We start from the raw sequence: 13,661 nt of genomic DNA, 5'->3' as shown, positions 1-13,661 counted from the left end.
CCAATACTGATATCAGAAATCGGTCCGATTCCAACCAGACAAATGAGCATAACTACAGTAATAGCTGAGGATAGCCTGAGCCAGTTGACCTATCAGCACTATCAAAAAGGAAAGTTTCAAGTCTAGTTAGCATAGCCACCGATGGCAGTTGATAAACGCTTTTCTTTTAACGGTGAGTTGCTTCTTTGATGATGATTAACTCCAACAATCCAAACAAGTATCTGATTTACAGATTGCTGTGAACAGAACCCAGAGGAATCAGATACTGATTACCACTTCATACACTTGGGCACCTTGGACAGTGGTTGTAGTCGTGAGGTTCTGAGTTTGCAAACAGCTCAGTCTTGGTCAAAACATTTCTACATCTGCTAAAAAAAAAAGCCCAAATGCACAGCGTTTTTACTGTGGACGTCTCAGATACATTTAGATTCGTTTAGGTGTATTTTCAACAAAGAAAATGCTGACTGGGTGCTGCCAGGAGGAGAGAAATGGAAGCAATACAGAAACCAAATTTCTACTTCCTGTTGGCATTTAAAGAATTGTTCATGTTGGCAGTACTGCTCAGCCAGCTGGGGGGTGTAGAAAAGCTGCACATTGAACTTCCATGAACTCTGGCATTAAAAATAAAGCGAGGAGTGATTAGTGATTTTTTTCCCATCGTTTCCATCAGCGGGATCCTTAAGGTAGAGACGGTAGTCTTTGGTGTTGATGAGGATGGAGACGGTGTTCACAAGTAAAGCAGGTTTTTGCTAAAACACATTAGTGTGCACGGTTGCATGAAGTCACCTTCCAAGCCCTCTCTCTCTGTTTTTCTCCAACTCTTACTCTCTCTCTACTTCTAACCATAGTCATAAGTTCATTCTCGCCGTGCCTCTGACTAGTAGAGCACAGTAGAACTGCAAAACACGTGAGGACTGGGAAAATGACCTCCGTTTGTTGGCAAACATTGTGAAAGTGAACAGTTATAGAGAGTATGTACAAGTAAACACACACGCCCACACACAACCAGAAGACGCATGCTTTTGTTTCCATTGAAACTAAATGCTTCTCTGTAATGGCAACAACAAAGGCCTACTTTATTACAGGTTAGTGAAAATCTGAATGCTCTGTTTCCAGATGTTTGCTGTCATGCTTCCGATAAGAGGAGATTCCTGTGTGCTTATTCAACAACGACTTAAGCTCTAAATGATAGTCTTTACCTGCTTAGTTTTCCTCAAACACTCTCCAGCGCGCACCCCCCCCACACACACCCCCACACACCCCCACGCACATTTACTCTGACTCAGTGAAGGAACTCTTAGATCTTGTCATCACACAGAGACCTGTGGCACATAGAGTGCAGCTCTGGCTTTAAATCAGCCGGAACCTATTAGCCAGCACCAACGTCAAGCTTTGATCACAGTCCGTTAAACGGTTTCATTTCTGTACATGTGGGCGTGAACCTGTGTGACAATTCTGGTAATTCAGTCTGGATGTTTTTAGAATCCAGTCAGAGGCTCAAAGATGCACAGATCAGTGCAGTAAAGTTCAATCTATTACTCCAATTGGTAAAATGAAAGCAAGCTGATTGCACACGGTCACTGAGCGAGAGCATTCTCTCTGGGGTGTGTATGAGTGTGTATCAACAATATTAAGGAAAACCCCTGGGAACAATCTTTAAAACTGAAAGGTTTAAAGATTTTCAGTCCTTCCTCACACTTACTGTGCAAATAAAGCATAAAATGTCTATTTCTGGTAAGTGGAACGGAATCCATGGCATTGTGGCGCTCATCCATTTGATCTGTTCTTTGCAGTGATTGAAGAAAAAGGGGTGAAGATGAAGCTGACGGTGATCGACACTCCAGGGTTCGGGGACCAGATTAACAATGAGAACTGGTGAGGATGGAAACACACCTGGACACTCAGTAACCAGGAAGCAAATCATATATGAACAAAAGGGAAATGGACCTAGCATAGAACCCTGTGGGACACAGGTTGATAAACATTATTCTCTATGCTCCTCTAATCTGGAACAAACATCTAGAAAGCAGCCGAAACATTTGAGTTTATTTAAATAAAATTTTAAAACGCAGCTGATTGGAGCTGCCTTTGATTATCAGTAAGTGGAACATCAATCAATATATTTGATGCATGTCTGCTTGATGATTTTGATGATGGCATTTGACAAAATGTAATGTTTATTAATTGTCTCATAATTGGTGATGTTTTTATGACATAAAGCACTTTGAACTGCCTTGTTGCTGAAATGTGCTACGCTTATAAACTTGACCTGATAGGAAACAAGAATTGCATCTCCCAGTTATTATTGAGAATAAGACCAAAAATATGTTCTCATGAAATTAACAAGCCAAAGTGTGTATCTGTACTCTGTAAGTCGTCCTCATAACACAGAAATCGTCCTGCGCTGACGACAGCAGGTGAGGAAGTGAGTTTAATTTGTTTCGATAGAAATAAAAAATAAAAACAGGAAATGGTAACAAAGCCATTAAAAATCACGAGTGGAACTCAGAGAGGTTATGCTTCTTCATCATGTGCTCATTTTTCTATCACATTATGACTGTAAACAGGAAGTCCTGACTTTATTCCTAGTCTACTTCCCTGATATCTAGGAATCAGCTCTTCTTCTGGCAAGCCAAATGCACCCTATTTAAGAAAATATATACATCAAAATGGATCATTTTAAACCAAACAAAATATCCACTGGGAAGGTTACCATGGCTTCAGTGCAACTTAATGTATAATGACTTTTTGTTGCTGGATTTAAAAATCCAACAAGATTTTTTTTTGTTGTTGTTTAGAAATCAGAGGAGCTTTTGGTGAGGAGATTTTCTGTCACTTCTGGTTACGTGGATTTTGTAGATTTTTGACTGTAGGTCTGCTTGCTCTCATGGTTGAAACTCTAAAACTGAGACTTTCATATTGGAGGCAAATTGTCCTGAAAAAACAAAATCACCCAATGGGCCTTTTTTCTACAATTAAGGTAACTTATGCCTAGAACATTTTCATATTCTGAGAGATGTGATGAACATAGTCAGTTTTACGGTGGCCCAGCAAAAGAGTTTGAAGTTTTTTAATTACACATCATTAGACGGGATGATTAACATTGATTTTAGCTCTATTGTAATTTGTCAACAATAAATAAAAATATAATAATCCCATGCTGACCCTTCTCTGGCACCCATTCTCCAGCTGGGAGCCCATAGTGAACTACGTCAACGAGCAGTATGAGAAATACCTGAGGGAGGAGCTGAACATCAACAGGAAGAGGCGGATACCTGACAGCAGAGTCCACTGCTGCATCTACTTCCTGCCTGCAACCGGACACAGGTAAACACCGCCACCGCTGGCCAACGCTCTGCTCTGCGTTCACCACCGGAACCAACCACAATGATTCACCTGATTTACCAATGCAGCTGACAGTCGAGCAAATGTTTGGGTAAAACTTGAGTTGCATCAAACAGTTACAAACAGAAATGAACTTTATATTTCACCACAGATTACACGCATAACCCCAGGGATGATTTACTCACCTGTTTTCAGAGTGAGTCAGAGAAAACTTCTCAGTGGCAAGAACATGATGAGACACTTTGGATTGTGAAAGGACAAGCTTGTGATCAAAGGCTGTGTTCACATCAGGCAAATCCAACCCAGGTCTGCTTTTTTTGCCCATATGGGACCCATGTCTGAACAGAACAATTATCAGTTCCATATGTGGAACCAATTGATGAATCACATTGTTTTCTTTACGTCACAGTTTATCTGACTTTTATGTCTTTGACGTGAGAGATGGGTCATAATAGTGAAAAAGAAGAAGCCAACGGCTGAAAACAATCATTCTGAACTTTTGAGAGTCAGTGAACGCATCACGTCCTGACCCCAGCACCTCCGGTCCGACTAAACATCCAATCAGACCTCTCTGCAGAAGTTGCAGTCAATGATACTTAAGGAAATTTGTTTTTAAGACAAAGATGCCTTCGCTGCAGTCATTTTTTTAGATTTATTCAGGGGCTTTTTGAATGTTCTATTATTCCACTGCGGTCTATTCCAAACCTGATCAGTCTGACGGGTTTGAGTTCATCAGAGTTCACATGTTGACATAAATAACATTGAGGTGTAACAATGTGTTCTCTAGTACCGCCTACTTGTTTAGCCATGAGCCATGCAAACTCTCATTTCCTTCTGCAGTGTAGCCTCTACTGAGTGTTTAAATCATTTTTGCTTCAAATTGTTAGACTGTTTTTGTTTCTTTTACTCTTTGGAAGATCAAATTACAAAGGTCACATACTGTATCTTAAATAAATGTGCATTTTGTTGCATGTAGCCATGTTGCAGACTGTACTGAAGTATTTTGTGTGGATTCTATTTAATGGGCCAAATCACAACAATGCCTAGTTGTGTCAACATTTTTTAAAGGGACAGTATTGTGTGTTTTCCAGACACACAGTTCCATTTTATAGCTCAATCAAATAACTATGTTAACTCCAGCTGCTATAAAGATTCTGTATGTATCAAATATTACTTAAAACGAAATTTGACTTCCTAACTTAACACCTTGAAATTGGGCCTCTGTCTCTTTAAAAACTCCTGCTCTTTCTGAGCACTCTGATGAACTCAAACCCGACTGATCAGTTTTACCAGCGTTACACTGAGAAGTAGCTGCCATGATGAGGTCAGCTGATGCGCAGCTTCACCCAGTGTTTGCTAATTGCTTCTGGCTAGTCTGAAGGAACTGGGTAAAGAAGGGCTGCTCTGTGAGGCGGAAGCTCCCAAACTGGGATATTTGAAGTGAGGTTTGAGTTCTTTTAGGGAGCCAAAGCATTAACCTGTGGCTTTGTGCCACAGAGTTCTGTGCCGCCCTTCAGCAGAGGCTTCAAGACAGAAACAGAAAAGTTGGAACACCACCATTATTGTACTTTCCATGTCATCCGTCATATAAAGCCTGTCTGCATTGTATGATTGTTGGGATCTGGGGTCCTGTGTGTGACACAGTGGGGAGAGAGTTTGTGTGTAAGCCTGTCACAATAAGCAATAAATCAATTAATCTCACGGTCATTTAAAATGGGAGCAATAATTTCCATTTGAAAGCTTCTTTGTGGAGCTCACTGAAGATGCTGTTTTCTCTGAGTGCAATGATTAATGTGAGCTGAAGCACAATTTTGTTTAGTGGCGACTGCATAAATAGTTTTATTTATTTTGTTTATTGATTTTGGATGTTTAAAATATCATCCAGTTCCAGTGTTAAATGCTATTTGGATATTAAAGATTACTGATCTTTGAGAGAGTGCTCTTGAATTTTTATGCCTTTATCATTATATTAGTAAAAAATGGTCTCAAAAGGACAATTTTGTCACTTATGGCTGTAATTTCTGGGACAAACTCAGGCGCAAATTTGCGCAATAAATTATTCACAATTTATTCATGACCGGCCTGCTTGTGTGAGCAAACCAAGAGTTCCCATTAAACTCACAATAGAGTGAATTAGGTGAGTCTGCCATTTGTTGTCACAAAAAAAAACACACAGAGTTTTTCAAAAAGTCAACATGACACATTATGGTGGCAGCATTATCCATCCATCCATTTTCTTAAACCCTTGTCCCTTAGAGGGATCAGGAGGTGCTGGTGTCTATCTCCAGCTAACGTTCCGTGCGAGAGGCGGGGTCACCCTGGACAGGTCGCCAGTCTGTCGCAGGGCAACACAGAGACAAACAGGACAAACAACCACACACACACTCACACCTAGGGAGAATTTAGAGAGAATAATTAACCTGGCAGTCATGTCTTTGGACTGTGGGATTAAGAGTACCCGGAGAGAACCCACGCATGCACAGGGAGAACATGCAAATGCCGTGCAGAAAGACCCCGGGCCGGAAATCGAACCCAGGACCTTCTTGCTGCAAGGCAACCGGGCTGTAGCAGCGTCATGTTGTTGGAATTCTTTTTTCAGCTGGAATATCTATTAGATTTTTATTTGTGAAAAAAGAGCTTCAAAAACCATTCAGTCTTTTCCTCCCACTTCGTAACTGTTTGCTATGTGTTGATCTATCACAGTAAGAGGCTTTGAAGTGTGTGATTTTGTGACACTCCATCGGGACTCTGTGTTTTCAGGCTGCGCCCCATCGACCTGGAGTTCATGAAGAGGTTGGGGAAGATAGTGAGCATTGTGCCTGTCATCGCTAAAGCAGACACACTCACCGTAGAAGAGAGACAGGAATTTAAAGAAAGGGTGAGGCATCGCACTCTGTACATACACGCAGTCCGAGTCTTTTTTACTCAACTCTTTCTATTTTCACCTCTTTTCTAACTCATGTTAACGTTAAATTTAACATACGGTACTCTGATTGAAGTGAATTAAAGTGACATTGAATTAAATGTTTAGTTTAGAACCAATAAACTAATAAATGTGTGAATAACATGGTGAAAATATGACTTTGAAAAATTTAAAAAACATTTTTTCTGACAGGCTAAATACACCAAAATGTTGCTGTTAAATTAGTTTTTAGTTTTGTATTTTTTGACTTTGTTGTATACTTTAACATTTCAAGTTCTTTTGTCATTATAGTTACAGTATGTAACTTTCTTTTTTTTTAATGAAAACATGTTGTTTACATATTTGTTAAACTTGTCACCATGTCATGTCAGAACAACATGAGACAGATAACCTGTGAAAAGATCGACTCCCTGAGCTGCTACTGAACTGCAGTGTTTGTTGAATGATTGACTCTTTTTTTCCCTTTGCAGATAAGGAAAGACTTGACATCCAATGAAATTCGTGTTTACCCCCAGAGAGAGCACGATGAAGATCCAGAGGAGCGCCTTCTCAACGACAGAATCAGGGTGAGGATTCTAAGCCTTAAAATGACCCACAGGAAGTACCGATAAAGAATTTGCCTGATTTCAGGACGGTGCACAGGACTGGCTGTCAGAACAGATGTTTTATCATTTCTGAGCGATCAAACTAACTAAGTACAATGGCCATAACAGCAATAATAGGACCAAATATTTCAGTTTTCTGTTGACTTGTTTCTATGGAGATTAAAATAACCAATGACTTTTCCAGGAAAGCATTCCCTTTGCTGTTGTGGGAACTGACAAGGAGCACCAGGTGAATGGAAACAAGGTGCTGGGCCGGAAGACGAAGTGGGGAATCATTGAAGGTGAGTTTTGAGTTCCAGGCCTGTTTTTAAGGTTTAGGCCTCACATTGTCTGTGGTAAAAACATCAGGATCCTTGTTTTGGCGTGGCAGACTTCAACAGCTTTACCAGCTGCTCCCTCTGGACTGCAGATTGTTTTGTGGATTTCTGGAGAGTCGCTTTAATGGTGGGAAAATACTCTTCTATCAGAACTGCTCTGTGAAGGTTAGCACAGAAAAGTCGAAGTTTAACTAAAGCAGAGAAGCGGTGGTGAAGTAAGTGGGGGTGGTGTTTTGTGGTTTTTTTCCAGGTGTCAAAATTCTGGAAAATTATATATGATTTATGCAAGTGTCAACTTTGCATTATTCAGTAAATAATGAAGTCTTTCATTCAAAATTCCTTTAAAACTTTGATTAAAAGTCAATCAAAAATGTCAACTTTGCATTAAAAGTGTCATTATTTGCCGAATGACACTTTGTGACAACAGTCAAAACATTCATAAAGACTCCTTCATGTTTATGACAATGTTATCTCAGTCTTATGCACACCCCTTCAAATAAAATGTTACCAACACTTCCTGTACCGACATGGGCTGAAGGGTCACTCTGACATGAAGAAGACACCACTCCAAAAGAAATTACAAATCACAGCTTGCAAATGAAAATATTTTAATATTTTGAGGACATCTGATTAAACTAAATGGAAATATTTGGCTGCCATGAGCATTGTTAACACCGCCCCAACTGTGGATTAAGGGGGTGGCAGCATCATGGAGGAAAGGCTGTTTAGCTGCACAAGGGACTGGTGGGCTTCACAGCACAGATGACAGCATGAGGAAAGAACTTTGTGTGGAAATATAGAAACAACACCTGAAAGCACCAGGGAGACAAATAGATTTTCCACATGAATGACTCTAAGGATGCTGCCAGATTAGTTCCTAACAGACCAAGTTACAGCAGTTCTGTCTGAAGTAATGGGTCAACCTTACAGAAAACTGATGTGAGAAGCAGGTGGACAGATATTCAAAACACTTGACTTTAGTCATAAAGCTTAAAACAGGAAAGGCTTGTTATTTGTCTTTTTATGTGTATTGAATGATCTGATGTAACTAAAGCAATTCAAAAGCTAGACTGGATGTTATGGAGGACAAGTTCCAAACATCTGGTATATTAAAGGATGTAACTGATAATGATGAGAGCTAATCTGTTTTTTCTTTTCATGCAGTTGAAAATGTGGCTCACTGTGAGTTTGCAAACCTGAGAGATCTTCTTATCAGGTGAGTCTGACTTTACTGCTGATCTTTATTCGAAAGGAATTCGTCTTTATTAAATGGTCAGTTTCCCGATAGCATGAAAACTGCCCAGATTTACAGTTGTGTAAATCTGGAGCTTATGAAATTATTAAAAATTATTGTAAGGAAAAACTTGCCAGTTATTCACTAATAGTCACTATGGTTCAACTTCACATGCATTAAGTGAGCTTATTGAGAAAATGACTAACTTTATAGAGTTGAAATAGTTTAACCACAGCACTAAAGTAAAACCTGGAAGCAGAGCCTCATCTGAGTGGAGGTTGTCATAGAGATGCTTTACAGGTTAGAAAGATTAATTTTGAGGGCATAATCACAAAACAACTTTTGGCTAGGTATGGATTTATTTCATTCTTTTTCCAAATGACCAGGGGCCTCATGCATAAAACGTGCGTGCGCACAAAAAATGTGCGGCGCCATATTTTATGCGCAAGTCGGCATGTATAGAAATGAACTTTGCATCAAAGTTAGTGTAAATACAATCATACTTTTTTCCCTGAAAGCACCTTTTAAATAAAATATATAATAATTATTATTATTATAAATACTTACACTGCTTCGAACAAGGACGTTGCCATGGTTATCTTGTCACGTGGTGATAGACTTCCGGGTTTTTATACTAATTTACATATGTATTTATGGGTGGCGACAGGGCGGACCAGCAGCTGGGCTCTATTTCCCGCAAATTAGGATTTATTAAGGAAAGGTGCGCTGCCAAGTGCGTGCGCACGACTTTATGCATCCGGGGTTTTTTTGTGCGCTGCACTTTTACTGGGTTAAGGGCTACCTGCTGAACTCCTCAGTATGACTGTGGCTTCAGATTCCTGTAGGAATTTTTTTTTTTACTTCCACATCAGCACTTTTCACAGGAAACCAGTTCGCATCAGAGCCACAGAGCGGTGAAATTGTCACCGACTGTTTTCTGCGCAGGTCTCACCTGCAGGACCTGAAGGACGTGACCCACAACATCCACTATGAGACGTACCGCGTGCGACGACTCAACGAGAGCAACATGAACTTCAGCGAGCTGGTTCTGACCAGCTGGCCCCTGAAGAACGGGACCGACACATGTGAGACGGAGAGCCAGCTCTGATCCGTCCTTCGTCCACCCTGTCCTCCTGAGCGCTCTCAGGCGTGAGGCTCTGTCCTCACGTCACGGTGAAACACGGGAGAAATGTTTTCTATTTTTTCCTTCTTTTTTTTTAACAACAATGGGACCAAGTAGTGGAATACTTTGTCTGAGAAATGTGGGAGGTTTTGATGTAAGATAGAAGAAATGAATTGCAGCTAGATGTGTTGGACAGGGAGGTCACAGCAATGACCTGGGAGGACAAAGACAGGCGGGATTAATGGAGGCTGTAGTTCAGCCTCCAGGTGAACACACACTTCGTTATGATGTCCACAGACATGTTGGCCTTGCGGTGTGGAATTATGCTCAGTTGGGTGCTGCGGTGTATAAAACAGGTGAATAAAGCATTAGTTAGAAGCCCCGGCTGTGCCAAGAACTTAACTTTTTCTCCACTGAGTTTTTAATCTGACAAATTATGCCATTAATTATCTGCATGTGTGGTTTGAGCTGCATTTTTTTGTTGTTGTTGAAAACAGGGCTGCCATTATTTCATGAATTTGATCTGTTAACGATAGAGCTAACTGACTGTAGGGTATACGAACTAAAAGATTTAACTGTAGGATTCGGTTTCCTTAATATTGTCATCATTTACTAGCTGTGTTGATTTGTAGGATTCCATGTCCACACTGGATAGATCTGGGAGCTGACTCTGACGTGGTATTCAATGTTAAGCCCAAAGTAGTGTTTCTGTTAAAGCTGCAGTATGTAACTTTTGTAAAAATATATATATATCTTTTTGACATATTGTTTAACCTGCCACCATGTCCTGACAGTTTGCTATGAAACAGATAATCTATGAAAAGATCAAACTCCTCCACCTAATGCATGTGCTGCTATTGCCGTCTGATGAAATGCACTGACCAAAATCAACCAATCAGCGAGGAGGAGGGGCTTAGCGCTGTCAGTCATTGCTGTAAAGTAGCTGCTGTTTATACGTTGTCATTGGTGGCCATGCCAGCCTTAGCATTCACGACAGGCTGAATTGATGGGGAGAAGCTGTATTGTAGCAGAAGAAGCTGCATGTAGACAAGCATGATTGACAATGCTAAGACCCTCCTCCTGGCTCTGATTGGTTGTTTCTAGTTTGCAGAGGAGCTAGATTTTTTTCAAAGATTATCTGTCTCATGCTATGCTGTCACGTCATAGTGACAGTTTAAACAAATATGTAAAAAAAAAAAATTCATAAGTTACATTCTGTAGCTTTAAAGCTTCTAGAAAGCTTGCTGTCCACATTAAAGTGCCAAAATAACAGAAAATATTCTCAATTTTCAGTTGTGTTTTAATTGAAAGTGTAACTTTACAGAAAGTAAAGTTACTTTACACAAAGTTGCTGTAAAAAATTCTTAAGACAATGAAGGATTGTCCTTAAGACAAATCCTTGTTCATTTCGGTTCTTTTCAACACGAGTGGACGGTCAGCTGCAGCTTTGCTCAGTGCGCCACCTGGTGGAGGAAAAAATAAAAAGAACATCCATTATCAAACGTTTTCTGTCAGAAAAAACAATCTGTGAACAGTAGAAGAAGGAAATGTTTCATGCTTAATGAACATCCTCTGAAAGTGTTGTATGAGCGTTTAGTAAGCCATGTGTTTGTGTTCCTACTGAGACTGAATAGCTGTGAAACATGTAGCATGAAAACTAAGTGTGTTTAATAAAGGGAGCTGCCTTTTTCAACATGTTTGAGCTGTCCACTGTTTCCAGACTGCTGTCCTTGGTCCTCACAGCATCACCGTCCACAACGGCTCTTTGAAGAAAGTTGGATGATAACAGTGGCGACAAAGACATGTTTTCCTTCAGGATAAATAAAGTGAATTTTAATTTAATTTGAACCTGATTACTAAGTTCCACACCATGCACCACTTTGTTTTACTAAAAAATGTTACGGCTGCTAAATAGTGAAGCAGCAAAACAAACTAATGTGTCCCCATCAATTAGCCCTCTGTTTACTGGAAAATACATTGCACTGTGTTCCAAATTATTATGCAAGTGATATTTTCTCAGATTTTCTTAAAAGGTCATTGCAAATGATGGTCAGTATAATTTTCCAGTCATGAACTATTACAGTATAAATCAAATTTTACTGAACAAAGCTCCCCATGAGAACAGTATTTTTTTCAAAAATAAAAAAACTCAAAATTCACTGTTCCAAATTATTATGCACAGCAGATTTTCTAAACATTTTATGGATTATAAAGAACTGCAAACAGTCATTCTTTGAATGTGCAGCATTAAGTGATCACATGTACTAAAATCAGAAGCTATTTCAATCAAAAACATCTTAACAGACAGAGTTACATGTTAACATAGAACCTTCTTTGATATCACAGCACAATTCTAGATCCATTGAACTTGTGAGTTTGTGGAAAGTTTCTGCTTGATTTTCTTTGCAGGATGTCAGAAAACTTTCCCAGAGCTGCTGTTTGATATGAACTGCATTCAGATCTTCTGCTGGAGGAAACTCCAAAGGTTCTCAATAGGGTTGAGGTCAGAGGTCAGAGGAGGATGGTGACCACACCATGAGTTTCTGCCCTTTTATGCCCATAGCAGCCAATGACACAGTGGTATTCCTTACAGCATGAGATGGTGCATTGTCATGACGAAGATGATTTTGCTACTGAAGGTACGGCTCTTCTTCTTGAACCATGAAAGAAAGTGATCAGTCAGAAAGTCCATGTACTTTGCTGAGGTCATTTTCACACCATCAGGGTCTCTGAAGGGGCCGACCAGCTCTCTCTCTCTCTCTCTCTCTCTCTCTCTCTCTCTCTCTCTCTCTCTCTCTCTCTCTCTCTCTCTCTCTCCATGATTTCAGCCTAAAAAATGACTCCACCACCTCCTTACTGACGTCACAGCCGTGTTGGGATGTGGTGGCCATCCACCACCAATCCACTACTGCGTCCATCTGGACCATCCAGGGTTGCACAGCAGTCATCAGTGAACAAGTCTGTTTGAAAATTAATCTTCATGTACGGCTGGAGCCACTGCCACCGTTTCTGCTTGTGAGCTCTGGTTAGGGGCCCAATAGTAGGTTGATGCACCACAAGCCTCTGGTTCCTCCACCTTGAGGTTCCAGAGGCTCCAGCAGCTTCAAATACCTGTTTGTTGCTTTGTAAGGGCATTTTAACAGCTGCTCTCTTAATGTGATGAATTTGTCTAACAGAAACCTTCCTCATTTTGCTTTTATCTGTACAAACCCATCTTTGTTCTGAATCAGCCACAAATCTCTTCACAGTACGATAACGCTTCAGTTTTCATTAAATATCTAATGTTTTCATACCTTGTCATACGGCACTAAACTATCTGATGACTTTCATCAGCAGAGATCCTTTCTCTTTCCCATATTGCTTGAAACCTGTGGCCTGTTTAATAATGTGGAACATCCTTCTTAAGTACATTTCCTTTAATTGAGCTCACCAGACAAATTAATCAACCCAGCTTTCTGAAATTAATTATAGTGATTCAAAGAGTCCTGACACACAATACCATCTATAAATTTAATAGAACAAAAAAAATTATCTTTATGACACTTAAATCCAATTTGCATAATAATTTGGAACATGGTGTAGAGGCCAACATGGCTGACAACTCAGGTTATCGAAGGTGACAAAGCAGAAAATAGTAGGAACCCATAGCAGCCTGCTCTTCTGTGTAGGTAATTAATAAAGGGAATTTCATACAAAAATTTCTAGAAAGAAAATTGACTCCATTTGGAAAAATATGTTTAGTATCTTTTGAAACTGAATTTATTTTTGTTTAGAACAATCAATTTATTGTCCCTCACATTTACTTGTAATTAAGAGGAAAGCAGAAGCACATAGAGGCACACTAATGACAAGGAGTTATGATTTAATAAATAACTGCTTAACTGAATCAAATGTGCATATTTTCCTTAAGGATTTTAAAACGATCTTTTTAACTATCTTTTAATATCTTAATAGCATTTCAGTTTGGCAAACAGGAAAGTGATACATCAATTATAGAGTTTTCTACACAAAGTCTGAATTGTCCCCTACTTATTAAGCAATTTAAAATGTAATCATAATACCATTTAGCATATTTTTCTGTTAACTACAAAACTATTGCAGTCTTGGTCTGGCG

General features: G+C 39.7%; 1 protein-coding gene across 4 annotated transcripts in view; it reads left to right on the top strand.

Moving 5' to 3' along the window:
- LOC102228866 (neuronal-specific septin-3) overlaps positions 1 to 11,249 on the top strand; it is a 49,972-nt gene extending 38,723 nt beyond the window's left edge. For all 4 annotated transcript variants that reach the window (XM_023349400.1, XM_023349402.1, XM_023349401.1 and 1 more), the window contains 7 exons: positions 1,794 to 1,875; positions 3,190 to 3,327; positions 6,106 to 6,223; positions 6,739 to 6,834; positions 7,058 to 7,154; positions 8,355 to 8,406; positions 9,370 to 11,249. In XM_023349400.1, the coding sequence (XP_023205168.1) occupies positions 1,794 to 1,875; positions 3,190 to 3,327; positions 6,106 to 6,223; positions 6,739 to 6,834; positions 7,058 to 7,154; positions 8,355 to 8,406; positions 9,370 to 9,532 (746 nt within the window). In that variant the 3' untranslated portion in view covers positions 9,533 to 11,249. The remainder of the gene's footprint in view (positions 1 to 1,793; positions 1,876 to 3,189; positions 3,328 to 6,105; positions 6,224 to 6,738; positions 6,835 to 7,057; positions 7,155 to 8,354; positions 8,407 to 9,369) is intronic.
- The last annotated feature ends 2,412 nt before the right edge of the window (positions 11,250 to 13,661 follow it).

This window comes from Xiphophorus maculatus, chromosome 16 (genome assembly GCF_002775205.1).
Source record: "Xiphophorus maculatus strain JP 163 A chromosome 16, X_maculatus-5.0-male, whole genome shotgun sequence".
In the NCBI taxonomy this organism is placed as follows: Eukaryota; Metazoa; Chordata; class Actinopteri; order Cyprinodontiformes; family Poeciliidae; genus Xiphophorus; species Xiphophorus maculatus.
The sequence above is the reverse complement of the archived record's forward strand: the minus strand, read 5'-3'. Positions and strand labels throughout refer to the sequence as shown.